The following is a 27986-nucleotide window of genomic DNA, read 5'->3' as shown; positions in this document are numbered from 1 at the left end:
TGGAGCCACCTTTCATTGATGATTATGTGATAACTTTGAACATTTTTGTTTTATAAAGGACCTCCTGGCGGGAGGTGTGTAAGTCTCCCCAACAAGATTGTAAACCTTTAAGAAAGGGGATGCTTTCTTTTTGTATACATAGTGTCTAATATAGTGCTGGGTACTAAATAGAGCCTAAACGTGTGAGAGTCTGGCTAATATAATTGTGCATATTCTCCTAAAAGTGGTATTTCAGTTTAGTTTATACAGTCACATTAATCTGTTGGATAAACTAATTTCACCTTCATGCAGATTTATATTAAGATTTCAAATTCATTTTGCAAATGTTCTGAAAGGATTTATTTGACTTTATGGTTTAAGATCTGTTTTTTTCTCTCAAATAATTTCAAGATACAACTGTGACTTTCTTTTGCATACCTTGATTTCCAGATGTAAAGCTGCATTTTGAATCATGAAGGAATTATTCTGAAGCATGTGTTCAGATTTCAGCTTACAGTGAAATTCTATAGCCGACTAAACCTTTAAAAATAAAAGGCTATAGAAAGAATGTATGCATATAAACTTGGCATTGGCAACTTGAGGGAGCCACTGAAATAACTTTCTTTAGTACAAGGAACATCTGCTTCAACATGATGCTGTTTCTTGGTTTCACTTAAAATCTTTTTAAAGCATTTTATGAAACCTGGTTTGTCTCTATCTTTAACATTTTAATAATTATTTCACTGTCATTCATTATCTTAAGGCTGTATTCAGATATGATAAAAATTTACTTTTCACTAGTAACTGATAAATATAGTTTGCAAAAAAGGTACTATAAAGCAGTTTCAAAGGATTCTCATGTCTTTTTACCCCCAAGTTTCAAAGGATTCTCATGTCTTTTTACCCCCAAACAGCAGAAGCCAGATTTATATTATAACATGATATACATGGCTTTATTTTCTGCTTAGTATGAGTTTCTAGGCCTAGTACATTAAATTTTAAGATCTATAAATAATTTCAGTTTCCAAAAAGGGATCAAGACATCTATTCTAAGAAGGATATCATAAAAGGCTTTATGACTGTGTTTACAATAATTTTAATTAAGTTTCAGTCTATAGTGCTTTTAATCTTTCATATAGATTTTTATGATATGTGAGTAAATTTCTCCAAAGCCTTGCAAATGCTGAATTTCTTTTCTCTTTAAAGGTTCTTTCTCGTGGAGATGTTGTTCATGTGAAGATCCTCGGAATTTTGGCTCTTATTGATCAGGGTGAAACAGATTGGAAATTAATTGCTATCAATGTGAATGATCCTGAAGCCTCGAAGTTTCATGGTAAGTCTGTAACTTTCCAGAAACAGAAGTAAATCAGTGTGTCATTGGAATTCTTAGAATTTAAAAGAGGCTCATGTAAAACACAGTGTATATTTTGGGAGTTAAACTTATACGTTTTGTTTTTTAATTCTCTCTCCATGGACAATTCAATATGATTGTGATTCAATATGATTGTGTCTGAGTTATGTCGTACTGCTGAGAGGAGTAAGAGAAAGAAAAGGAGTGCAGACAGACAGACGATACTTCAGATTAAGAAAGTACAATCTATGGGCTCCCTTCCCCCTCACCTCCTTCCCTCCCGCCCTTCCTTCTTTTCTTTCTTAAATCTCTCTTTTATTCATTTGAGTAACAGGAAAAATAAAAAACAAAAAGGGGAGTGTTCATCAAAGACATAAGCTGGTTTTATACCTAGTTTTTGTTCTGTCTTGTACAGGTGAAGGGAAAGATAACGGCCCTCTAACAAAATTTTGATGTCCCAGAAATTTAAGTTCCAGAAGTTTGGTATGATAAAGAGTTAAATTTCTTTGGTGTCGGACAGACTTCAGTTTGCCTTCTGGCTGTGCTACTTTCTACTTGAGTGACTTTGGATAGATCATTTAACCTTTCTGAATTTCAGTTTGCTCATCTAATAATGTAGGTAATTATACCTACTTGTGAGCTTGTTGGCAGTATAAGAGATGATTTACTTAAAGCATCTGGCTGTCATATGAAGTGTTGAGTATATGGCCACTATTATTATTCTCTGACCAATTTTTTCCCCTAGTTTTCTAACCTTTTTCCTTTCAGTTTCATCCTTATTTGGGATCCTGGTCTTTTCTAGACCTCAATTCTTATCTCAATTTGAAAATATACCATTTCTGTATTGACTGAAACTCATTAACACTTACATTTTAAACTCTCTTAATTTATGTGCATTTAAAACCTTTTCTTCACCATGGAGCAGAAAGGAGAAGTACAGAGCGGGAAACTCCTGATACAGAAAACATACTTTGCAGACTTTCCAGTTTTACACAGAGCTGCACTAGCAAGAGGGATGTGTAAAAGCTGTTCTTAGGGATTTTTTTTCCATTGTAATTGTGCATGCTCAATTTAACGTAGGCATTACCACTGATCAACATTGCTTTTTGAAATGCACCAAAATGTAAGCATAGCTGCATTTAATAAAGGAAGTGTTTTCTTAAAAAAAACAAAAAAACAAAAAACTTTTCTTGCACATGGAACAACAAGAGTGATTTTATGCCATTCTTGCTTGTAATTGAGAAAGGGAGGGGTCTGATCGGGTGAAGTACATATAACCTCAGGGTCAAAACTAAAACATGAAAACTACAATTAAAATATGAGACTCAAGCCCATAAACCATATATTTTTCTTATCTATTTCATTATTTTACACTGGATTTCTTTATTATCGTATTTCTCACATATATTTGTATGCATGTATAGATGTATACATATGTAATAAGAGTAAATCAATACCCAATTTAAAAGTTTTTTAATACATAAGCTGCTCCTCAGATGAGAACTGATAATATAATGATGCAACAGCCAGCAAAAACAAACTGTTCAATTAATTCATTTGTGATGTGGCACACTAAAGTCACGAAACTACTGAGGGATGTCCCTTTAAACTAGTCTAAGGAAACTAGTCTTTAGCTCAGTACTGTTGGAGATGTGATTTAACACCTCAAATTCCCTAACATATGCCAAACACTGGTGCCTGTCCTAGTACATATTATTATTCTTAATTTAGAAGAATCTCAAAGGATTTAAATAAATTGCCTAGGGACTTCCCTGGTGGCGCAGTGGTTAAGAATTCACCTGCCAATGCAGGGGACACGGGGTCGATCCCTGGTCCGGGAAGATCCCACGTGCCGCGGGGCAGCTAAGCCCGTGCGCCACAACTACTGAGCCTGCACTCTAGAGCCCGTGAGCCACAACAACTGAGCCTGCGCTCTAGAGCCCGCGAGCCACAACTACTGAAGCCCGCGCGCCTAGAGCCTGCGCTCCACAAGAAGAGACGCCACCACTATGAGAAGCCCACGCACCGAGAAGAAGAGTAGCCCCCGCTCGCCGCAACTAGAGAAAGCCTGTGCAGCAACGAAGACCCAACGCAGCCAAAAATGAATAAATAAAATTTTAAAACAAATAAATAAATAACTTGCCTAAGTCTGCACATTTAGTAAATAGTGGAACCATGATTTGAACTCATTTCAGTCTGATGAGAAAGTCCATTGTCCATCTACCGTGCTATACTGCACAATTCATATTTGTGTAATTTACAGTATTTGTAACTAGCAGTATTGAAACCAGATTACATAGTATAAGTACCTTACTCCTACAGTTTCCTAAGGGTTAGAATGAAAAAATATAACTATTTTCACTTTTTTTCTGTTTATACCCCAAATGGAGATGGCTTGCACTTTGGGCATCCTCTTCTAAATTCTTGTTGTGTATGCTCGTACAGAGAGACATGCAGAAATACTGAAACCATGACATGCAGAAATATTGAAGCTTATTTTGGTTGAGATGAAATTATCAGACTAGAATAATTAAAATAAGAAATTATTGTTTTGAAAGGAAAAAAGGACTTTTTTTCCATTACACTAAAAGGGAACACCTACATTATCTTCATCTTAAGAAATACAACAGTGCTTCTTTATAATAACTTTTTTAAATCTTAAAAGACTAGATGAGTAATTATTGACATATTTTGCTCTGAAATGGTAGCTGACATTGTGCTTTGTGTTTATTTCCAGAATGAATAAGGTATACAGGGGAAAATGGATTATTTACTTTAAGGATATTTGCATATTATTTACACTGAGTAGTTCCAATACTTAAGTACTCTTATATATCTAGATTTTGTAAGATAAGTTCTGTAGTTTTAACAGTTTTAAGTGTTTTCTTTTGTGACTTCTCATTTCTTTTTTTTTTTTTTTTTAATATTTTATTTATTTATTTATTTATTTATTTATGGCTGTGTTGGGTCTTCGTTTCTGTGCGAGGGCTTTCTCCAGTTGCGGCAAGCGGGGGCCATTCTTCATCGCGGTGCGCGGGCCTCTCACTATCGCGGCCTCTCTTGTTGCGGAGCACAGGCTCCAGACGCGCAGGCTCAGTAATTGTGGCTCACGGGCCCGCTCCGCGGCATGTGGGATCCTCCCAGACCAGGGCGCGAACCCGTGTTCCCTGCATTGGCAGGCAGACTCTCAACCACTGCGCCACCAGGGAAGCCCGACTTCTCATTTCTTTTACCTGCACGTTACTGTACATACTCCACATATTCCACGTTTCTTCTCTCCTCTTTTATTCGATAGAGACCCAAGAAAAAAAATAGATGTAGGCACAAATTGAAAGGCTGAAGAGTCTGCAGTATAAATTTTTTTTTTTAATCCTAAATCATGGAATACTAGGTAACTCTATGTAGCAGCTTTTATTTTTCATTGAAACTGAAGTTTGGTTTATATTTATCATATCTCTCTAACATCATCCAGCTCTCCTCTGAAACGATTTCAGACAAAAGACAGAGTTTCTGTTGTCCTGCTGCTCAAGCAAATATTAATGGACAGAAATCATTCCTAACCTTACTTTCTTTCTTCACTGCTTAGCCTGGTGTGTTGTCTGTGTTTTCATTAGCACCTGTAAAGGGGGGGAATTGAGAACTGAAAGAGGCTCACTAATCACAGGGGTTGAAAGCTTCCTGAATCTGTGAAGGAATTTTTACAAAATTAGTTTCTATGACTTGATTACAATATTTAATAGCTTTATCTTGTATCATAATAATTCATCTTCTGAAGGTACCTAACTTATAATTCAGGAGGCACTTAAGTACTACTGTAAGCATATGGCTTATTTTATAGGATGTTACAGGTTAAAAATAGAACCTTGGCAAGGGTGAGGGGGCCTCAGAGATAAATAAAGGAATCAGCTTCATGATTTTGAGATTAGAGGAAATGCCTCTGATAACAATTTATGGTTTTACTGTAGTAAGATAAAAATGTATATTTGGATTCATATGATTAAATAAATACTAGCTAATAGATATTAAAAGTTTGGTGCTATTCTCTATCTACTATAAATCTTTAAAAATTAATCAGCAGTATTTAATCTGAAACCAAGCAACTTTTAAACATTTTATTGTGTCCCTCCCACGTGTACCTTCTAAAATCACAAACAGAAGACTTTGGATGGCATTTTTTTAATTATAAAAAATAGTCATATGTTTGGAAATAAAAACTCAGAAGTATAAAAAGTGTATATAAAATGAAAAGTGATGTTCTCCTTCCTACTTTTTCATCCCCACCCCCCTAGTCTTACTTCTCATATCTTCTTCCCCATATGTTTTTAGTTCTCAAGTGGTTGCTTCTGTTCTGTAATCAGTGTGCTCACACCTCTGTTTCTTTTCCCTGTTAGCTTAAGTTGCTGCTTTCAAAGATTAGGAATTTAACATCTTATACATCTCTCAATTTTGTTACCATATTTCTTCTTCTGTTATCTTAATAACTCTAGGTATTACACTTTGAGCTGTATTTATTGCTTCATTAATTTTGAACAGTAACTCGTGGCTGCCCAGCGTAAAACCAGGGCATTCAGGTTTCTGTACTTCTTTCCTTCTCTGCCCCGTACAACCCAGCTTCCCTCATCTACACTATGAGTTCTACAGTGTAATACATTTGTAATGCGTAGGTTCTGTTCTTTAAAACCATAACTGTTTTTCATGTTTTGTCTCTTGAATCTGAAAGTTGAAAACTAATAAATAGCATTTACAGTATTTATGTGACTATCATTCACTTCGTTTATCATACTGTTTATCGAATGACTGGTTTTAGACAGGCTGTACCCTTGAGCCTGCTGCATAGCTATTATCATGGGGTACATTTTCCAAAAATTTTTACAGAAAATGCGTGGGAGATTGATTTCATACATGTCGGAGTCTATACATGTCAGAAATGGTTTGTTTTGGTGGTCAACTTCTCCTTAAATAACTTTAAAATATCTAATGCAGTCACCTTAAATGTAAATTACTGTATTTGAGTTGAAATTTCTATCACAAAGGAGTGATTTTTTAACAGTTTAAACATTTGTCATCTATACTTGGCATTTTTATTCAATAGGAAGAAGAATTAAAAACATGTAGGGAAGGGTAACTATCTGGAAATTCTTTAAAATTCTGTAGTTTTCTGAGGATGTGTGTAACATAGAAATTTACAGGGAAATTTTTTTATTATTTCCTATATATAATTGTTATTTAGACATTTAAAAAATAAGTCCCTCCTATTAATTTCTACTACCTTAAGAAAAAGAAGCTGTTTTTGACATGGTCAGTACCTATTTTTTCTTTTTTGAAAACAAAAAAGTGTGTTTTAGTTTATAGACAGTATGTTTTATCTATATATATATATATATATATAGTTTTTGGTGTATTAATACAGACACATTTGTATTTCTGTAAGGAAGTTCTGGGGTTGGGAGGTTTTTTAAGCAATTTTTATTACTCTTTAATTTTTATACATGTAGTTCTAGATGTATCATGCTTGAAGCGTGGTACCAATTTTTTAAAATTAATTAATTTATTTATTTTTGGCTGTGTTGGGTCTTCGTTGCTGTGTGCAGGCTTTCTCTAGTTGCGGTGAGCGGGGGCTGCTCTTCCTTGCTGTGAGCGAGCTTCTCATTGCAGTAGCTTCTCTTGTCGCACAGCATGGGCTCTAGGCACGAGGGCTCAGCAGTTGTGGCTCGCGGGCTCTAGAGCGCAGGCTCAGTAGTTGTGGCGCACGGGCTTAGTTGCTCCGCGGCATGTGGAATCTTCCTGCACCAGGGCTCGAACCTGTGTCCCCTACATTGGTGGTTGGATTCTTAACCACTGCGCCACCAGGGAAACCCTGTGGTTGTTTTATTTGTTAGGAAATAACTTCTTTGATCCTAATGAACATGTACAGACTTTGGTAGACTGTAACATCCTGTTTTAATGTTTATAGTTTTTTAAACTTTGACTTGACTGAACTAAAACTAGCCATTGCATCAGAGAATACATTTCAGTTGGAAAGAAACTGTGGTTGCTGGCTATATTTCTGTAATTTTAACATTATTATTTAAATCTTCAAGTTTTGCCTTCTGAAAGTGGAGTAGCAACTTTGAAAATCTAAAAAAGTCTAAACAGCATTTGAAAATGAATTCCTCATATGCCCTGATAGAAAATTGGTCACTTTGGCTGGCTCATTAACACTTGGTGAGCACTAAGACCTTTTAATGCACTGTAATTAGGTTCCAGCCCCTAATGCTCTTAATGGTACCTTAATGACCTGCAAGAGTTAATAAGACTCCCAGGGCACCTAAATTGTTACTAGAGAATGCCTTGGCTGTTAGGGATAATAGCGCTTGGTTCTGAAATAACCAAGTTCAGAGCTTTTTAAGAAGATGGAAATGCTAGGGCATATGTAATTTCTCTCTTGGTTAAATTAACCACCTTCTATAATATAGAGCTTCAGATATTCACCAAACAGATGTTTGAGCCTCTTCAGGACCGCCAACGATGCCTAAGGCCCTTATGTCAGGAGAAGTAATGTCATAAGGAGGTAATTTAAGCCTAGAAGCTATGTCAACTTGCAGAGCAATAAAGATTTCTTTTGATTGGTATTAAATAAATGAAAACTATTGTCTGATGTCCTGTAATAAATATTGCCTGGGCAGTGATGTTAAAGTTTTCAAAAATTGAAAATCAGAACAATTATATTGATGTAGATACATTCTGGGATGAATAAATTACATGAGTAATAAGGGAATTATTTTAAATGAGGCAGTTGGGACTTTTTCGAAGGCCAGCATTGCACTTGTCCTGAAATTATCAGAATTTATATGTATTTTATATTTATAGAATTTCAACTTACATTTAAAGAAATTTGAAAGTCAAATAAAACTATGTAGTTTCTTTTATTTTCTTTCAAGGCAGGAACAAACACATGGAAACCAAATCTATCTGACTTAAATTTTCATGTGCTAAATAAACAATTCTAGTGCCCCTGCAATTATTATTTTAAAAATAAGCCAAATTAATAAGGTATTTAATTTCCTTACTTCCTAAAACACAAGTTAACCTTATCATTTAGGGAAAAAATAGGGCACAGCATAGTAATCTTAAGGGAAAATATTCACATTAACCTTTGTAACCGGAAAGAATGGCGTTCCGTTTGCTTTCCTTTGCGTGTGTTCTTTGGCACAGAAAGGGGCCGGCATGTCACCATTGTCGTCCTAAAAGCTCTAACATTTCTGGAACAATTACTGTATGTCGAGGAACTATGCTGAGTGCGTCTTTTGGAATATCTGTTGAATGTTTACCTAAGTTCAAGCAAGATGTGCTAGTGTTCCCTTTTTTGTTTCAGGTTGGGAACCTGAGGCACTGGTGGTTGGGGGCGGGCGTTGGTCGGTGACTTCCCTGAAGGCTGCGGGAGCCACTGCATCGCATCGACGCTCGGAAAAGTAGTTGTGGCCTTGGACTGTCTTGCTTTCTGGGAGCGCTGACCACTTGCTCTTCAATAGTTGAGGCATCAGTGGGATAATTATGATTAGAAGTCCCGTAAAAGATGGCTCTTTTGATCTTCATTCCTTTGATTTCATTAATAGGTATGGCTTAATAGGCGTGGGTGGGTAGGGATGGGATGTGGGAGGAGGCAGTTGAGGAACGGGGACAAATCAAGTAAAATGTACTATAATTAAGAATAGAATTAAATTACTGGGAATCATTTGCCTCTTTTTTGAACCTTGACCTCTTCCAGTGTTTTTTCAGGCTTCAGTCATATTCCTACGATGTGAAGAGTAGGGGAGGCCTAAATTCTAAAATCCTTTCTTGTATGTATTAGTTATCTGACCTTGGGAAAGTCACATAACCTCTTTTTTTTTTTTTTTTTTTAATTTCCTTTTTCCCTCCAACACATGCTCCCAATACACAGATAAGCTTTTTCTTTTTTTTTTTTAACAAATGTATTTATTATTTATTTATTTATTATTTATTTATTTATTTTTGACTGAGTTGGGTCTTTGTTACTGCATGCGGGCTTTCTCTAGTTGCTGCACACGGGCTTCTCATTGTGGTGGCTTCTCTTGTTGCAGAGCACAGGCTCTAGGGCGTGCGGGCTTCAATAGTTGTGGCTCGCGGGCTCAGTAGTTGTGGCTCGCAGGCTCTAGAGTGCAGGCTCAGTAGTTGTGGCTCACGGGCTTAATTGCTCCGCGGCATGTGGGATCTTCCCGGACCAGGAATAGAACCTGTGTCCCCTGCACTGGCAGGCGGATTGTTAACCACTGCGCCACCAGGGAAGTCCCTCACATAACCTCTTGAAGCTTTCTTCATCTCTAAAGTTGTGGGGTTGATCCTCTAATCAGTAAATGACCCCTAGAGCTTTTCTTCTCTAACTTTTGGTTGTTTTAGGAATATTTCAATCCATTATTTAGACAGGCTAAAGCCTGTCTTCTTCTAAAATAGAAAGACCTAAATTATCTTCAGAGTTAGTGCTGAACAAAACGCAGTTTAAATTAAAGATCATGAGATAGATTTCTTGGGGACATTGGCACATTTTTAGGTACTTTAGGGAAGCTGTTAAGTGGTGGAGCTGAAACTTCAGTGAAAGTCTGGGTGACCCAAAGCCTAAGCTTTTAGCTACTTGGTTATGTGGTTCTAGTTAAAATTAGATTAGAAAACCATTTGGATTTCTGTGTTACAAGGCACCTGGATGGTTTTCATTTTATTGGTCGTAGAATTTGTGGAAAAGGAGAATAGAGAAAGAAAACGCAACTAAAATGAAGGATACTATTCATTAGTCTGTGTGCTATTAAGCATAGATACGCAGAACAGTGTGGAAAACATGAGAACCTTTTAGGGATCCCATGTAAGTGTAGCTATTAAAACATTTCTCTGAGCTGGAACCTCTATTTGTGATGATACAGTGAATATTATGGAACAGAACTGTTATTTCTTGTGAATGTTTGTAAAATGTCATTAAAAACGTATGTTCTCACTTCCCACAGACTTTGTTTGGAGGCCGGTCTTGCACACATTTAGCTCTGTGAGAACAGCATCTACAGCATTGGAACGAGAGCTTTGTGCATTTATGTCACTTCCTTTGGTGGCATCCCTTAGAATTGGAAACTCCATTTTTACTTTTTTTTTTTACTCTCTTTGGACAGAATTTCAAACATGAGCACATTTTCTAGTATCTTTATTTTTCTTTTAAATAATATGGGCAAGGAGATATGGCACTACATTTGTGTTACTGTTTTTTATCTGAAAATAAAAACAAAAATCCTCAGCTGATTATATGCTTTCCTTACTTCCTGTTGTGGTCTAGTAGAGATAATGCCAGTGAAAACAGCATTTTCATTTTTTTTTCCTCTGGATCATTTTCATGGAAGTACAGATGGTTCTCTATATGGGGATGTGGATAGGAAGTTAATGATGTGACTGTATATATAGTTTGATAAATATCCCTGGGTGACCCTGATGGGTTCCTCCAAGTTGAGAACCATTCTGTTAATCTATTCTTCTTTGCTGGTTTGATAATCCAGTCTTGGAACTAGAATAATTGATAACAATTTTGATATATGTTCAGTTAGGAGATGTAATCACCTAACCAAATTTGATGATGTTCTTCTCCCCACACATACCCCTGCCACCCCATATTTAAAGGTAGCGCAGGTGACCCTTGAACAACGCGGTGGTTAGGGGCGCCAACCTGGCACAGTCAGAAATCCACATGTAACTTTACACTTGGCCCTCCATATCTGCAGTGCAGGCATCCTGAGATTCAGCCATCCATGGACCACTAGTACTGCAGTACACACATTGAAACGAATCCATGTATAATAAGTGGACCTGCACAGTTCAAACCCATGTTGCCCAAGGGTCAACTCTATATTGAGGTTACTCTATTCCCTTTAAGATCTTGAGCCAATTACTTAACCTCATGGAGTCCCAGTTTCCTAATTTACATAAAGGAAATAAATAATGCCTGATTTACAGGTTTTGAAGCTTCAGTGACATACTATTAACTGAGCCTTTAAAAGTTTTTTTTTTTTTTTTGCCAATCTAATGAAAATGGTATTTTGTTTTAATTTTACATTTTTCTGCTTAATGCTTGGATGGAGCATCTTTTTCATCTATTTATTGGCTAGTTGTATCTTCCCCTCTGTGAATTGCCTGTGCATGGTACTCTCCATTTTTCTATGGAGTTGACATATTCTTTTGATATTTGGGAGTTGCTTAGATATTTTGGATATTAATTCTTTACTATTTAGGTTGCAAATATTTTCTCCCTATCTTCAGAGAAGCTGTGTTGCCTTTTGTCTTACAGACATTTTAAATTCTGACGTATTGCATTTTATCAATCATTTTTATATGTGACTTTAGCATTTTAATTCTTATGTAAGGATTTCTTACCCCATAGTCGCAAAGTTGTTTTTCCTTATTTCTTTTTTATTCTTTTATGTTTTAATTTTTTTACACTTGGATCTTTAATCCATGTGGAATTTATTTTTTCCATGTAAATAATATTTTCATCACCTCTTACCAGAAAAATCTTTTCTCTTCCCCCTTTTTTGAAATGTCTCCTTTATTGTATATTGCATTCTTATTTATACAGATAGTCTGCTTCTGGATTCTCTTTGGTGTCAGTGATCTATTTCTGTGCTAGTGCCACATTATTTTAATTACAACAGCCTCATAATAAAACATATAGAAGGCAAATCCTCCTGCTTTTGTTCTACATTTTCCAAGTTGTTTGGGTTTTTTCTAATGCATATATTCTTCTGGGCAAATTTTTGGAATTAATTGTCAGGGATTTCTGCTATCTTTAAAATATTAAATTTTGCAATAATGAGTATCATATGTTTATATATTTCTCCAATTATTCAGGTTTTCTTGTTTATCTTTTAGAAAATTGATGTAGATTTACTAATGAAGGTCTTACATTTTATGTTAGGTTTGTTTCTAGGTATTTAATTCTTCCACTGCAAAAGCTTTGTTCAGTGTCTGGCATGTTACAGGTGCTTGGTAATTTTTTTTAAATTGATGAATAAATTAATGTATGCATATATATATTGATAAACAAAAAATGAATGTTTTGAGCAAAGTTTGAAAATACCTTCAAAATAGTGCATTTTCACTTATTTTAAAGTGAGAAAACATTTGTACTTAAAATTTTGGCATTTTTAACAATTGTAGTTATGTTTCTTTGGAGTTACCTGTACATTGCTAAGGACAAGTATTTTTTGGTATTTTTCTTTCTCTTGCATAATGCTGTAGGGATTCATGCATATTGTGTGTGATCAGTGTAGTTTGTTCTATTTTGTCACTGAATAGTGTTCCATTGTGTAGATACACCGCAGTTTATCCATCCACCTGTTGACAGAAATTTGGGTTTTGAGTTTGGGGCTAATACAAGTAAAGCTGCTATGAACATTCAAATATATAGGTCTTTGTGTGAACTTATGTTTTCATTTCTCTTGAGGAAATACCTAAGAATAGGGTTATAGGTCAGTGGGTAATTATATGCTTAACATTGTAAGAAACTGTCAAACTTTACTATGACTTTATATACCATTTTGCATTTCCACCAGCAAGTTGTATGAGAGATCCAGTTGGTCCCAGAACCTCCATCCATCCTTTGTGCTTTGGTTTCATATTGTCTTAAACAATAAAATGCCTTTTAAAAAAATTAAGAGGAAAAACACACACACACATATGTATTCTATTATATTTACCCATGTTTTGCCATTTTTTTACCCATATATTTTATTACTTCCTGAAGATCTGTAGTTTCCATCTGGTGTTATTTCCCTTCAACTTTAGCATTTTTTGTAGTGCAGTTCTTCTGGCGATGAATTCTCTCCATTTTCATTGATCTGTCTTTTCTTGTCTCTTCTTGCCTTTGTTTTGGAAGTATACTTTCACTGGATATAGAATTTTAAGTTACAGGGTTTTTTGTAAAGATTTTCCATTTTCTTTTGGCCTGCATTGTTTTTGATAAGTAAACAGTGTGTTGTTAACTTAGTATATAATATATTGTTTTTCTTAGACTGTTTTAAAGGTTTTCTCCTCATTTTTGGATTTCAGCAATTTTTCTGTGATATGCTAAGGTGGTCTTTCCTTTATATTTATTTATCCTCCTTAGGATATCCTGAACTTTGCAGATCTGTAAGTTCATGTTTTTGCCACATTTGGGAAATTACTTACCGTTACATTTTCACATTTTTTTCACCCTATATTTTTTACCTTCATTCTGAGACTCATAACATATTTTAGACCACTTTAAAAATTATTATTATATAAATTTCAGGTGTACATCATTATAATTTGACATCTGTATTCACTACAAAGTGATCACCATGACAAGTCCAGTTGCCATCCACCACCAAACCATTGACCCTCTTCACCCACCTCACTCACCCCTCAACCCCTTCCCCTCTGGTAACCATTAACCTAATCTCTGTATCTATGAGTTTGTTTTTGTTTTATTTGTTTTTTTTTTGCTTAGATTCCACATGTCAGTGAAATTATACAGTATTTGTCTTTCTCCCTCTGACTTATTTACTTAGCATAATACCTTTGAGGTCCATCCATGTTGCAAATGGCAGGATTTCATTCATTTTTATGGCCAAGTAGTATTCCATTATGTTTATATACCACATCTTCTTTATCTATTCATCTGTTGATGGACACTTGAGTTGTTTCCATATCTTGGCTATTGTAAATAATGCTGCAGTGAACGTAGGGGTGTATATGTCTCTTCAAATTAGTGTTTTCATATTTTTTGGGTAAATACCCATAAGTGGATTAGCTAGATCATATGGCTTTTCTATTCTTAATTTTTTCAGAAATCTCCATACTGTTTTCCATAGTGCCTACACCAAATTACAGTCCTACCACCAGTGCACAAGGGCTCCCTTTTCTCTACATTCTCTCCAACATTTGTTATTTCTTGTCTTTTTGAGAATAGCCATTCTAACAGGTGTGAGGTGATATGTCATTGTGGCTTTGATTTGCATTTCCCTGATAATTAGTGATGTTGAACATGTTTTCATGTGCCTGTTGACCATCTGTATGTCTTCTCTGGGAAAATGTCTATTCAGATCCTCTGTCCAGTTTTGAATTGGGTTTGTTGTTGTTGTTGTTGAGTTTTATGAGTTCTTGATATATTTTGGATATTAGCCCATTATCAGATATATGACTAGCAAATATCTTCTCCCATTCATTAGGTTGCCTTTTCATTTTGATGATGGTTTCCTTTGCTGCACAAAAAAGCTTTTTAGTTTGATGTAGTCCCATTTATTTATTTTTGCTTTTGTTTCCCTTGCCTTTGGAGTTAAATCCACAAAAACATCATTAATGCTGATGTCAGTGAGGTTACAGCCTATGTTTTCCTCTAGGAAGTTTAAGATTTCAGATGTTATATTCAAGTATTTAATCCATTTTGAGTTAATTTTTGTGTATGCTGTATTTAGACCACTCTTAATTGTCTCACAGGTCACTGAAACTCTCATGTCTTTTCAGTCTTTCTTCCTTACTGTTCTTTAGACTCCATGATTTCTATTGATCTGACTTCTACTTACCTGATTTATTTCTGCCATATCCAAGTTCTGCTATTAAATTCATGATTTTTCATTTCAGATACTCCCTCATTTGTTGGTTTTTTTTTTGATAGTTTCATAGTTTTTATTCCTTAACTGAGATTTCCACATGTTCATGCATTGTGACCGTATTTTCCTGAACGTCCTTGAACATATTCATAATGATGACTTTAAAATCCTTGTTTGTAGGGGTCCTCTCAGGATTGATTTCTTTTGATTTTCTTTTGTACCAAGAAGTTATTTATTAATAAGTAAGAGTGTGTTTTTCCTTTATTGTTTGTTTTTAATATCCAATATTTAATTACATCAAAAGTTGGGGGGACTGGGCATGGTTCTTTTTGGGTAGGCAAGAGAGTAATTTAAATTATTTTAAAATATTTAATATTAATTAGAATATTAATATTATAATATATAATATTAATAATATTAATATTATATAATATAATAATATCAATAAATATCTTAAAGATATTTATTATAGAATGTGTTATGATTTTCTCATGATTAAAATTTCTTAATTTTTTTTGTTTTTGGTAAATAATTACTTTTAAAGTTCATTGTGTCTTTGATAAGTCTCCAGAGTAAAAATATGTCATAGGTTAGATATTTCTCTCTCTCTCTCTCTCTCTCTCTCTCTTTCTCTCTCATATTGTTCATGGGCTGTATGTATAAAATGAGCCTTATCAACTGAATTTTTTACCTCATCTACATCATTACTGTTTGCTTATTTGGCAAAAATAGAGTATTAAAGTGTGTTTAAGTCTGAAATCTGGGTAAAAATGGAAGTCTTGACAAATACCTGTGATTAGAAACTGCTCCTAGTATAAGAGAATGTATTTTTTTATAATAAATATTAGAAAGAAAGTCAATTATCAAACCTTTTTTTTTCTTAATAGATTACAGTTTGTGATATTCAGTTACGTTTTAGAAACAAGTGAATTGCTTTATACTGAAAAGAAACTTGATTACATGTTGAAAGGTATACAGTATCTAATGAAAGAAAAAGATAAGTCATAAAGATTGCTTTTAAAAAGTGAAAAGTGTTATGATCCTCTCACGTCTACAGAGATAAAGTGGTAGGTTTTGACTAAGATATTTTAGCTTAATTTCTTTGCTTTTATAAATTTCTAAATCAAAATTAGTTAAGACAAACTAAATTAAAATGGAGAGCTCTGGATTTTGAAAAGCCAAATTAAACTTTAAATTTTGTTACATTGCATCATTATTTTGTTTTGCTTTTTACCTGGCATTTAATAAAGAAATTTACAAAATTTCCAATGGTTTTATATAGAACTATGGTTATTTATAAATCATGTATTTTTAGTTTTAATATAAAAATTCCCTTAAGGAGACTGTATATAATCTTTGTTAATTAAACTTTCAAATTTGGAAACAGCTCTTTTATAAAGTAAATCATGGCTGTACACTATTTGTCAGAAGTTATGACACCTTTTATGAAACTAAAAAAATAGGGTGATATATATTTAGGTGACTGCATTTTAGTTGTATTATAATTTAAATTGCTACTTAATGTTACAGACTAGTCCTTTTTAATTAACTCTTTGATACTTTAAATTTTATGTAAGTCTGATCTTTACTGGGTTTTGTTGTTTTTAATTTTTTTCTTTCACTGGTAATTCATCTCAGTTCTGCTTTCTAATAGTATCCAAAACTGACCATTTGTCACCACCTCCATACAACTACAATTATCAAAGCCCTCATCACATTTCGCCTCATATTGGATTTCCTGCTTCCACTTCTTACTCTCCACGGTCTTTTCCCTACACGGCAGCTAGAATTCTTCATGAAACACGTACTCTGCCCAGAATCCTGTAGTGGCTTCTCATCGCAAAGCCAAGTCCCTAGTCTGGCCCTTAGACTCCTATGTGACTGCTTCTCTAATCTCATCTCCTAATACTCTTACTTCACCCTGCTCTAAACGCAGGGCTTTCTTAACTGTCTTCCTCAAACGTTTGACGCACACTCGTACCTCAGAGTATTGATTGGCACAGTCTTCCTCCCAGGACTCCTCTTCTGCCTATGTGAATGAGCTGCTCCCACACTTCATCTAAGAATTTACTAAAATACTTTTTGTCAGAGGCCGCCCCTGATCTCTCATAATCTAAAATCCTCTTCCCCACCTCATTTGCAGATCGATCTACATGTTTAATTGTAAATTTTTACATCTTTGTCTCATCTTTAACTTACCCAGGCCTACTTTGACAGCAGGTATTTTTAGCAATCTCTTTTATTGAATTCTTTTAAAAACATTCAAGTTACTTTCATAGAAACAAAATCTCATTTTTTTGTACTGATAAAGTCACTACCTTATATAGTTTTTATTAAATCTCATAATTATAACAACAGATACAGTTGGCATGAATGTTTTGGGAATAAACGTACCTGCTTGCTAAAGCTAAAACTTAACTGGTGGGAGCCAAGTGTGGGCTTCATTCTAGAGCTGTCTACCAGACTCAGCAGACAGACCACTGTGGACATCAGGCAGAATATTTACGGAAGTGGAGAGTCTTTGTTAATTGTCTGGGGAATTGATCAAGTAGATCTCGATTAAGAGAGTTTAATTGTAGTTAAAAACTGAAACTGAAATAAGCTTAGCTTGATTATATAAAAGAGCGCTTCTAGATTATTCTAACTTTTATTGTTGGATTAGTTCATCTTGAAAATAAATTATATAATTATCTCTAGTAGAAACTTTCGTATAAAATTAATTCCGAGTGGAAATAAATGACTACTAGAGAATCGCTGGTTTTCTTAAAATAACATATATTATAAAAAATATATCTAATGAAAATATTCTGGAGTTGGATAATAATGATGGTTGCGCAACATTGTGGAGGTACTTAATGCCCCTGAATCAAACACTTAAAAATGGTAAATTTTATGTTATTTATATTTTTCCACAATAAAACCAAAATAAAAATACATCTACACATAAAAAAATAATATAAATAAACCTGTGACAAATTATTAATGTGCAATATAGAAGAAAAGTCAGAATTCATGGAATTAGAGGACTTGTATTTATATAATACTAGTTCTACCATAAATGAGTTGGCAACATTTTGACAAATCTTTTACATTTTCTTTTTTTTTTTAATTAATTAATTTTTGGCTGCATTGGGTCTTCATTGCTGCACACGGGCTTTCTCAAGTTGTGGCGAGCAGGGGCTACTCTTCGTTGTGGTGTGCAGGCTTCTCATTGCAGTGGCTTCTCTTGTTGCGGAGCATGAGCTCTAGGCGCATGGGCTTCAGTAGTTGTGACACGCGGGCTCAGTAGTTGTGGCTCACAGGCTCTAGAGCGCAGGTCAGTAGTTGTGACTCACAGGCTTAGTTGCTCCGTGGCTTTTGGGATCTTCCCGGACCAGGGCTCGAACCCATGTCCCCTGCATTGGCAGGCGGATTCTTAACCACTGCGCCACCAGGGAAGTCCCTTTTACCTTTCCTTAGCTGTAGTTTTCTTAAGTTTAATGTGAATTTACTTACTCCTCACAACTCTCGGGAGTTTTATGAGGAACAAATGAGGATATTTATATAAAAATCTTTTATGAACTGTGTAAGTCAGTTTATAGACTTCAGGTGGAATTTTTCATATTTTTGGAAGAGTAATTCATTGAACTGACTGTTGGTATTGCATATAAGGTTTTGGCTTGAGGCATTTGCTATTGAGGTTTTAAAAATATTTAAATTGCGTATTTAAAATTTTTTTGTGTGTGTGAAAATGCAGCTGTTTATTCCCCAGGGTTTAATTAATTGAGAATGGAAAAGTTTAGCTTATATTTGGAGAGTTACACTTCTTATTGGCATTATTAAATGTTCAGGTTTTTTATTATTGATGTCTTTTCTTACCAGGTTCCCTTCATGACTTCCGAAGGGAAAACCTTGCAAGCTGAGGTAGATACTGGATAACTTAGTTTTTCCTTTCTTATCTGAAATCAGTGTGTTAAAAAGCAATTATCAAAAAAAAAAAAAAAAGGTTTATGCAGTGGAACAGGAAATGGTAGACTGGTTAAGTATAATGATGTCATAAATCAGATTTAAGTAATAGAAAATTATTTATTTTGGACATTGATTAAAGTGAATTTCTGGTTGCTCACCTTCAGTGGACTAAGAGATATTTTCTTCCTCTGAGTAAGAAAACAGTGAGTTGGAGGAACTCAGTTAATTTACAGAGATTTATTTTTTGCAAAAATAAAGATAGGATGTAGGAAAATGGTCAATAAAAAGCTCACTTTAGAAAGAAGCTCTTTTTATAAGAAAAAGAGGAAAAATAATCAGAATTTAATTAGCTGAAATCTTTATTGAATGTTTCATTGCGGCATAACAAAGAACTCTGTACCTAGGATACAATGTATAATATTAAAAAGATGTGATCTTAATCTTTAGAGTTCACTGTTTTAAACATCCTCCATCACTTACTTAACCTGTGTTCAGTTTCAAGTGATTCTTTTTTCCCTTAGTTAGTTGTAACATTTCTACAATTTGCTCCAGAATTACTTTAGATAGATGTGTGGCCCATTGACGAATTTTAAAATTTTAGATTTGAGTGCCTTTAGGCCGCATACTCAGTCTTTTATTTGCCATAGTCTCTGCCATTTCTATGGTCTCTGCCTTACCACACTTACTTCACTTATGTGAAACACCTGGCCTTTGGAGACATATGTCACTCTTGCTAAACCTTTACCTAACAGGCACAAGGCAAGGATAAAAAGGAAAAGGATAATTCCTGTCTGTTCAACCCATGCCTGCAAAGTTCTTACCTTTTCCTGTCATGCCTAGTGAGTGGGGATTCCCACAAGGCTTGGATGAGCGTGTCTGAAACCAAGTGATCTTTAAATTATCCCTCTGCCTGGTGTCATCTCCTGGTTTTAGTTATAGCTTTCTAATGCTCCAAGTGCTGCTAAGTCTGTTTGTCATTTGCCATAATATACTGTGAATAAAGGACTATGCTAAATTTCCCTTAAGCCACAGTCTAGTGGAGAGTAAAGACTTCTAGTTTTATCTAGTTATTTCTTATACTTTTTGAATTGATATTTTTGGAAATGGTACATTCCTTGGGGACCTCTTTTGGGGGAGGGGCCTATTACTAATACAGTAGTATTTCCAATTATATTTAAATGAATGTCTTCAAAATGTAATGGTTAAGGTTTTACGTGGTAATAGAACTTAAAAATAAATCCTATAAATCATTACTAATTTGAAATGAAAAACTCTGAACCATCCAGGTATCACTCTGTTTAAAATTGCCCTGACCACATTCTCTGTCTTCCTTACTCTGATTTATTTTTCATCAGACTTTTCACCACTTAAATTGCGTATCTGTGTCTTTATTTGTTGTCTGTCTCTTCCTACTATGTAAGCATGTGAGCAGGGACTTGTTTCTGATTCCTGTTCTATTTCACTGCTTACAACAGTGTCGGATACATAATGAGACACTTACTAAATATTTGGTATAGGAGTGCATGAAACCCTTCTCATCCACCTGTAGTATGTTCTCCTCTGGGTGCTGCCCTCTCCACTCTACTGTCAGCATCCTTTGGCTTAGTACATAAAAAACACGGATACTGATGTTGTAACTCTCCCTACTCGAAGCCCCCCATTGTCCTCAGAATGACATCAGTCCTTAAGTATATCTCACTTAATCCTCTCACTTTAATACAATTTGTTGTCTATCTGCCTGTTTTTTTGTTTTTTTAATTAAACCTTTGAGCTCCTTGAAGAAAAGAATTTTGTTGTCTTCATCGACTTATCCCCTACCCCTTACATGGTATCTGAAGGTGCTCAAAAAATGTCTGTAGAATGAAGGAGTAACATTTTACATGGGGAAAAAAAGGCAAGTCCGGAGGTGATAGGATACATGCTGATGGTGAGCAGCAGGGTTGGACTGACTCCCTCAGGCCAGTGCTCTACCACTAATCGGAGTGGATTTTGATTTTTAACAAGTATTTTTGTTTCTTCACTTATAGATATTGAAGATGTTAAGAAGTACAAACCTGGTTACTTAGAAGCTACGCTTAATTGGTTTAGATTTTATAAGATACCAGAGGGAAAACCAGAAAACCAGTTTGCTTTTAATGGAGAATTCAAGAACAAGGTGAAGTTGATAATCTTTATTCTAAAATGTGCCTGTGATACCTGTACAATATTTCTTTCACTTTGGGCGATTTCATATGTGAACATTTGTATATAGTATGATAACAAAAGTGCTCTTTACCGACTTTCATATTTAAGGACATTATTTTATCATTTTTATTTTTTAAAAAGTTTTAGGAGATCTCTCTAAGTAAATCAGTAAGGCTGATAAATACCTATATGCATCTGTTTATCTATCAATAAGTCCTTCATCTCAGAAAATGAAGGATTTCCATGATCAGTCTAAGTCTGCAAATTGTATATGAAGAAAAGCCTTCCATTTACTTATTCCAGAGAAGAGAAAGTTACTTACCATTAATGCAGATCCAAAGGGGCTTCCCTCCTAAGTGTTCATCCTACCATGGCTGAATTAAGCTGCTTAACAATTAAGACAGCACTTGAATTATCTTACTGTCAGAGGATTTTTCTATTAGAAAACCACAAAGTTACCAGAAAGTGGCTCTAATATGACACATATGGAGGAAATAGACCAAAGAGTTAAAGTCAAAAACATGGACTATGTCTTTTAAACTTACTGCCACTATATAAATTTCACATTATAAACCAACCTTTAAGTGGTACTAATAAAGTATGTTTTGCAGGTAAAGTAAGAAATGGTCGTGAAAACTTTAAGATTACAATAAGTATTTTGTTATACAAGAGTTTATTGCTGAACCCAGTATTTTTTAAAGGTACATTAAAAGAACCCTTAAGATCTTGAGGGCTTTGTCTAGGATTTTTAAATATAAATATAAAACTATTATTTTAGACTGTAATCTCTCACTTAAGGAAAATTAGGAACATTTTGGGGGAAAAATATAAAGAGTTTTCTGCTTTGGAAAAATAAAGCAAGTTTTCCTTAGACGGTCTTACTAGATCTCTATCTATTGTTGATTTTGCATTTTTAGACACTATATGAATTCATACTAAGAAAAAAAATTAGAAAATGTTGAGGTTTACTACCTTCAGACAGTGCATAATCTAAAACGATTATGCAATTGGACTACTTACAGCTTTGATGATGATGAAATTAATAGGTATATGCTTATTTACAAGCAAGATATTGATAGTTGGCTAACCACTTTACATTCAACATCTTATTTATTCTTTCAACAACTCTATGATTTAAATCAGGGGTTGGCAAACTTTTTTGTGTAAAGGACCAGAAAGTAAATATTACAGACTTTGTAGGCCATATGGTCTCTGTCACAACTACTCAACTCTTCCATTGTAGCACTAACGCAGTCAGAGGCCATGCACAGATGAATGGGCATGACTGTGCTCAATAAAAACTTTATTTACAAAAACACATGGTGAGCTGGATTTGGCCCACAGGCCCAAGTTTGCCAACCCTTGATTTAGATGATCTTCATTACATTGCATATTATAGATGAAGAAATTAATACAATGAGATTAAGTAATCTGCATAAAGTCACACAGCTGGTAAATAAGGATGTGAGAATTTATACTCAGGTTTGCCTGACTACAGAGCTCATGTTCTTAATAATTAACTGTCATACTATGACTAGTTCCATGTTAGTATAATGATGTGATTGCAGTGTCTGTTTTTGGTTTTTAACTAGGCTTTTGCTCTTGAAGTTATTAAATCTACTCATGAATGTTGGAAAGCATTGCTTATGGAGAAGTGTGCTGGAGGGGCTATAAATCGGTAAGGACTTGTCTTTTCTATGTAGAGTTATTTTATTACTAACTGGTACTAAAGAGCCATATGATACTGCTCAGATCTGATTTTTTTTTTAAGAGAATTGAAATATTTTTTCACTTAAAAAATGTTTACAGAGCACCTATTCGAAAGGTATTACCAAGTGCTGGGCACTATGAAATTAGGAATTGACATGACCCCTTTTCCCAAGGAATTTATAGTTTAGTGGGGTATACTGTCAAATAAAGAGGCATTTAATTATAAGGCACTGTGAATATATGCAAAGGTGGATTTTCAGCGACTTTTCAACATGCAGACGTATGATTAATTGATGTAATAAGTACCACATCATTTCTTGGTAAGAACAGTTAAAAGCCTTCTTATCCAACAGGATCTGGGTCACCAACTAATTGATTAGGGGGAATCAAACAATAGTAACATGTATAACTCAAGCGTTTTATTTTACTTTAAAACATTTAAGTGTACATTCATTTATCAATCTGTGGATATAGGGCTAAGACCTTTTCTGTATAGATTATATATAGATTATATATAGCCTAACTTAATATGTAATAGAAAATAAAGATCAAATCCTGTAGTCTTTAAACTCCTTACACTTAAAAACCCTTATAAATTTTTAGGGTTCTTTTTTTCTGACCTTTTACAGTTGTCTTACCACACCTAATTTGATACCAGGTTTTTATAGTGATTCACCTTTATGGAGGCTTTTTACAGCCTCCATAGTGTGTACAGCCTCAGTGGTTCTAGAGCCCACTTGGTGTTCATAGAAACAGTTCTCTTTCCATACTCCCTTCATTGATGGGCGTAATTACAGCTTTCATTATGAAATTGTAATACCAAAGACCACTGACATAAAAAAGGTTTGGAAACAAAAACAGCTGACTCTTGGCAAGCCTAACTAGGAGGCAAAAGTACACAGTCCTTCTGGAGAGCAGAGTCCTCCCCATCGTCATTGTCCTCTTTGAATCAGGGGACAGTGGGAAGCCATTTACTCTTCAGCAAATACTGATTGAGGGTCTCCTGCCAAGTACTGTGCTGATAGTAGGGTTGCTGCTGTGAATACAATAAAGAGAGTCCCCGTCCTTCTGGGGCATAAAGTCTGGGAATCAAGAGAGACATTAAAGAAATCATTAGAATAAAGTAATATGGAGTAAAGAATTAGGCAGTCTCAAGGAATATTTTATCCAAGTCATCAGAGGCTCATCTTGCAAATGCTTGGGCGTTATAGCTTCCGATTCTGTTTCTCTTGAGTCTAGAGTAACACTGTGGACTCCATCTTCTCCTCCCATTTTTCTTACCTCTTTTGTGTTGATAGAATACCCTTTTTTTCCATATAGTCTTAAAATTTAGGTAATTGTTTCTAACATAAATAGTTACTAACTTACTAACAAGAAAACTGGGTGTAATGAAATGTCATCTAGCCCTCACTATCCTAGTAACTAATAGACTGAATTCTTCTTTATGGTCAAATATTCTAAGTCAGATATTAATGTGATGGGCTCCTCTAAAAAGAGGGGCCTCTGATTATCCAAAGAGGTATTTGCTTGCCGTTTGCTTTCCTCTCCTTCCTAATGGTACTTTCAGAAAAGCTTTTGCAGTCTTTAACGGGACTTGTATGGTTCCCAGGTTTCCTGAGCTGCACAGCTAGAGAACATCTCTGGTTAGATTTTCTATAGCTTGATAGCATTCCTTCTATGCTGATTCTAATTATCTTTACTGTGAAGGTAACTTTATTTCTATGCTCTGTGGAGTCATTTTGCTGTAGCTTCCTAGGTAAAGATAAGGATTACATTAACAATAATAATTGACATTTATTGAACTCTAGTAGTTTTCAGGTTCTAAGAGTTTTATATGTATTATCTAATTAATATTCACCAGAACCCTATAAGATGTGTATCATTATTTTATCCATTTTACATATGAGGAAATTGAGGCCACGTAGAGATTGTGACCTATCGAAGGTCTCACTGTGTGACAGATTTAAGCCAGACTTCAAACCTACTCTCTCAACAGCTTTATTCTTCCTCTATGTTTTCAAAGAATACAACAAAATTAATTTTTTTAGCTTGAAAAATTTTAGGATATAAGTTTCTGGTTATAAATTTTACACATCTAGATAATTTCAAGTCAAAATGTTCAGAATTTTAACTCATTTTTGTCCATATTTTCTTTATTTTTTGTCACTACTTGATTTGTAAAATATATTTCTGTTAATAAAATTTTTCTTTCCTTTGTCTTTACCTAATGAATTGCTTCTCTCTCTCAGTTCCTTACAGTGTACTCTGTTATTGATTACCAAACCATCCCCCCTTCCTTTTTAACCTGTTCTCCCCACGCAAATCAGTTTAGGTCTGAACTGAAGACATTATCACAGCAGTTCTCTCAAACAACGTATAGTACAGCACAATTACCCAGGGAAACCATTAGAAAATTCAAATGCGTTATCCTTTTCTTTAAACCTGGTGAATTAGGATCTCTGAGGAATAGGGTCTAAGCATCTGTATGTTTTAAAAGCTCCCTGGCTTCTGATGAGCTTCTCTGCTTAGAACCATTAAATCCAAACTTCTCTTAGAAGAACAAACAAGGCCTTCCAGGATTTGGCACTTGCTACCCGTCTAGCCTCATTTTCCGTCACTTCTTGCCTCTTTTTTCATGTTCCAGCAACTTAGAACCACTTGTCACTCCTCACAAACACCATGTTCTTATTGACCTCTGGGCCATACTCATTTTGTTTCCCTTTGCCATGATTTTCTTCTCACTTCTTGAAATGGCTGACTTACTTATCTTTTAAGACTTGGTTTTGACATTGCTTTCTCAAGGAAACTTTCCCTCATCTTAGCCTTGTGCTTGCTAAGGTGCCATTACACTCTATTCCTTGCCCCCCTGTGTAGTCCTATCACTGCATTTATTAATTAACTGCTTGTTTTATGACTTTGCCTTCTCCTCTAGAGTATAAGTTCCTCAAAAGTAGATGAATAAAGATGTTGTATTCATCTTTATATTCCTTATCTCTGACAAGTAGTAGCCACTCAATAAATACTTGTTGGAGTAATTGCTGAATAATATTTTAAAGCCAACAAATAGATGTTTTTTAAAAATAAATTTATTTACTTATTTATTTATTTTTTGACTGCTTTGGGTCTTTGTTGCAGTGCGCGGGCTTCTCATTGCAGTGGCTTCTCTTGTTGCGGAGCACGGGCTCTAGGCGCATGGGTTTCAGTAGTTGTGGCACACGGGCTCGGTAGTTTTGGTGCACAGGCTTAGTTGCTCCGCGGTACGTGGGATCTTCCTGGACCAGGGTTCGAACCCGTGTCCCCTTCATTGGCAGGCGGATTCTTAACCCCTACTGTGCCACCAGGGAAGTCCCTAGATGTTGTTTTTTAAATCCAGTAGTGACTCTACTGTTTCCAGGAGCCCTGCATTTATTAAATTATTTAATTGATAATCCTCTTTATCACAGTAAGTTTTGTCATTGTTATTTTTATTCCTTTTCCCCACTGCTTAATGTTTACTCTGGAAGCTACGTATTTTTTTTAGCAGGAATAATTTTGTTATTTCTGTTTTTACCAAAAACAACTTTAAATTCTTTGTCGGAGAAATACAGTTTTTTGCCATTTGGGTTTACTCTTCAACTCTTCTCACCCTTTCTTCATCATGGTTTATGTATCTACCTTATTTTTAAGAAATCAGAACTGCACTGTTCATTTCACCCATTAATTTTATTTCACTAATCATTATTCTGATCCATTCGTCTTACAAATTTTTCAAGTTTTGACTGATTCTCAACTTTCCTTCTAATTATAAAACTGCTTTAATTTCTTTACTCATAAATTGTTTTGCCTTGCAACTACTCTCCTGTTTAACATATTCTTTACAGTACTGTCAGAATTATCTTTGAAAAATACAGATGTGATTGTCATTTTTATGCTTAAAATCTTCTTGTGACTCCCTTCAATTAATAGGATCTAATCCAGCTCTTCTATATATTAAACAGTGTGTCTAAACTGACTTTTCCAGCCTCCTGTTCATCTCCTCCTATTTCATTGTCTTTCCTCCATGAATGCCTGCTCATTCTTCAGGAAGCAGTTTAGATGTCACCTCTGCAAAGTATTTTCATTTCTTTTGGGCAAAATTAACTATACCCTCACCTGTGCTCTCATATCACTGCTATTTCACACCTCTAGGTAGAACTTGGAGTGTTTTATTACTTTTTTTATGCTCTAAATTGAGTTTGTACTTTAGCCCTAGTGACAGGACTTGGCATATAGTAGGTAGTTTAAACATGCTTACTAAATGAAAAAATTATATAAATATATATGAAGTTTTTCAAAATATGTCTATATTTCAAATATATATATATATATATATATTTTCATATATATATTCTTCCAAATTGTTTATGTCTTGAAGTTGTTTCTTTTACCTTTCCAGAGGAAGGTGTATCTGATCCATATATGGATAGCTCCAGTTCTTTTAGCTTTGTATAGATTTACTTCAATGTCAGTTTTCTTCGACAAACTCTGGAGGTTATGGACCCAAATCATCATTCTTATGTCTTTAAATTTTCTCTCTCCTTTTTTCTTGAGTACTTTGCTTTAGAATGAAAAGCCTTGAGCAATCTGAATCCTGGGCACTGTCTTTGAGGATTCTCATGAGTGTGGACCTTTGTCTGATTTGAAATTGTCTTGAAGAAAATAATCTTCTCTTGACTAAAATTTCATATTGCTGGCCCTGTAAATTTCATCTTTTAGGTAACTGTTTATTATTTGCAGGTAATTTTCTATTTCTGTTTCTTTTTATTTAATCACTTATTTTGCTCTTTATATAGCTATTAATATATCTTTATTATTTGTAAATGAAATTTGGTTTGTTGTGCATAGAAATTTTGGTATTGTTGATCTTTTGTTCTAATGTCATATCTGCTTATTTTGATCAGCAAGATTGTGTGTAGGGTACACAATGTTTATAAATTTAGAACAAAATATTTAATATCTTATTATAAAAAGGAAAGCAGCACATTCTTCCCAGTCAGTATTTTTAATCTCATTTATAGTAGGCACCATCATCTTTCCTTTAAGTGGTTATACTGCTTCTCCTCTTGTATGCCATAGTCATAGTTTGAAAGCTAGAAAGAACCCTAAATATTACAATGTTCATGGGGGCTCCATGGTTCAACATTGTATCCCCAGCATCTAGAAATGTCCCTAACACATGGCATAAGAATAATTTTTTG

General features: G+C 34.7%; 1 protein-coding gene across 7 annotated transcripts in view; it reads left to right on the top strand.

The window, feature by feature from the left end:
• PPA2 (inorganic pyrophosphatase 2) overlaps positions 1-27986 on the top strand; it is an 89837-nt gene that overhangs the window by 39237 nt on the left and 22614 nt on the right. For all 7 annotated transcript variants that reach the window (XR_014263923.1, XM_082462939.1, XM_082462937.1 and 4 more), the window contains 3 exons: positions 1186-1312; positions 20904-21031; positions 22653-22738. Coding sequence is in view for 6 of the 7 variants with exons in the window: in XM_082462939.1 (XP_082319065.1) it covers positions 1186-1312; positions 20904-21031; positions 22653-22738 (341 nt within the window). In the remaining variant the exon portion in view is untranslated. The remainder of the gene's footprint in view (positions 1-1185; positions 1313-20903; positions 21032-22652; positions 22739-27986) is intronic.

This window comes from Balaenoptera physalus (genome assembly GCF_965194825.1).
Source record: "Balaenoptera physalus genome assembly, chromosome: 5".
NCBI lineage: Eukaryota > Metazoa > Chordata > Mammalia > Artiodactyla > Balaenopteridae > Balaenoptera > Balaenoptera physalus.
Note: the sequence above shows the minus strand (reverse complement) of the source record. Positions and strands in the feature narration are given on the sequence as shown.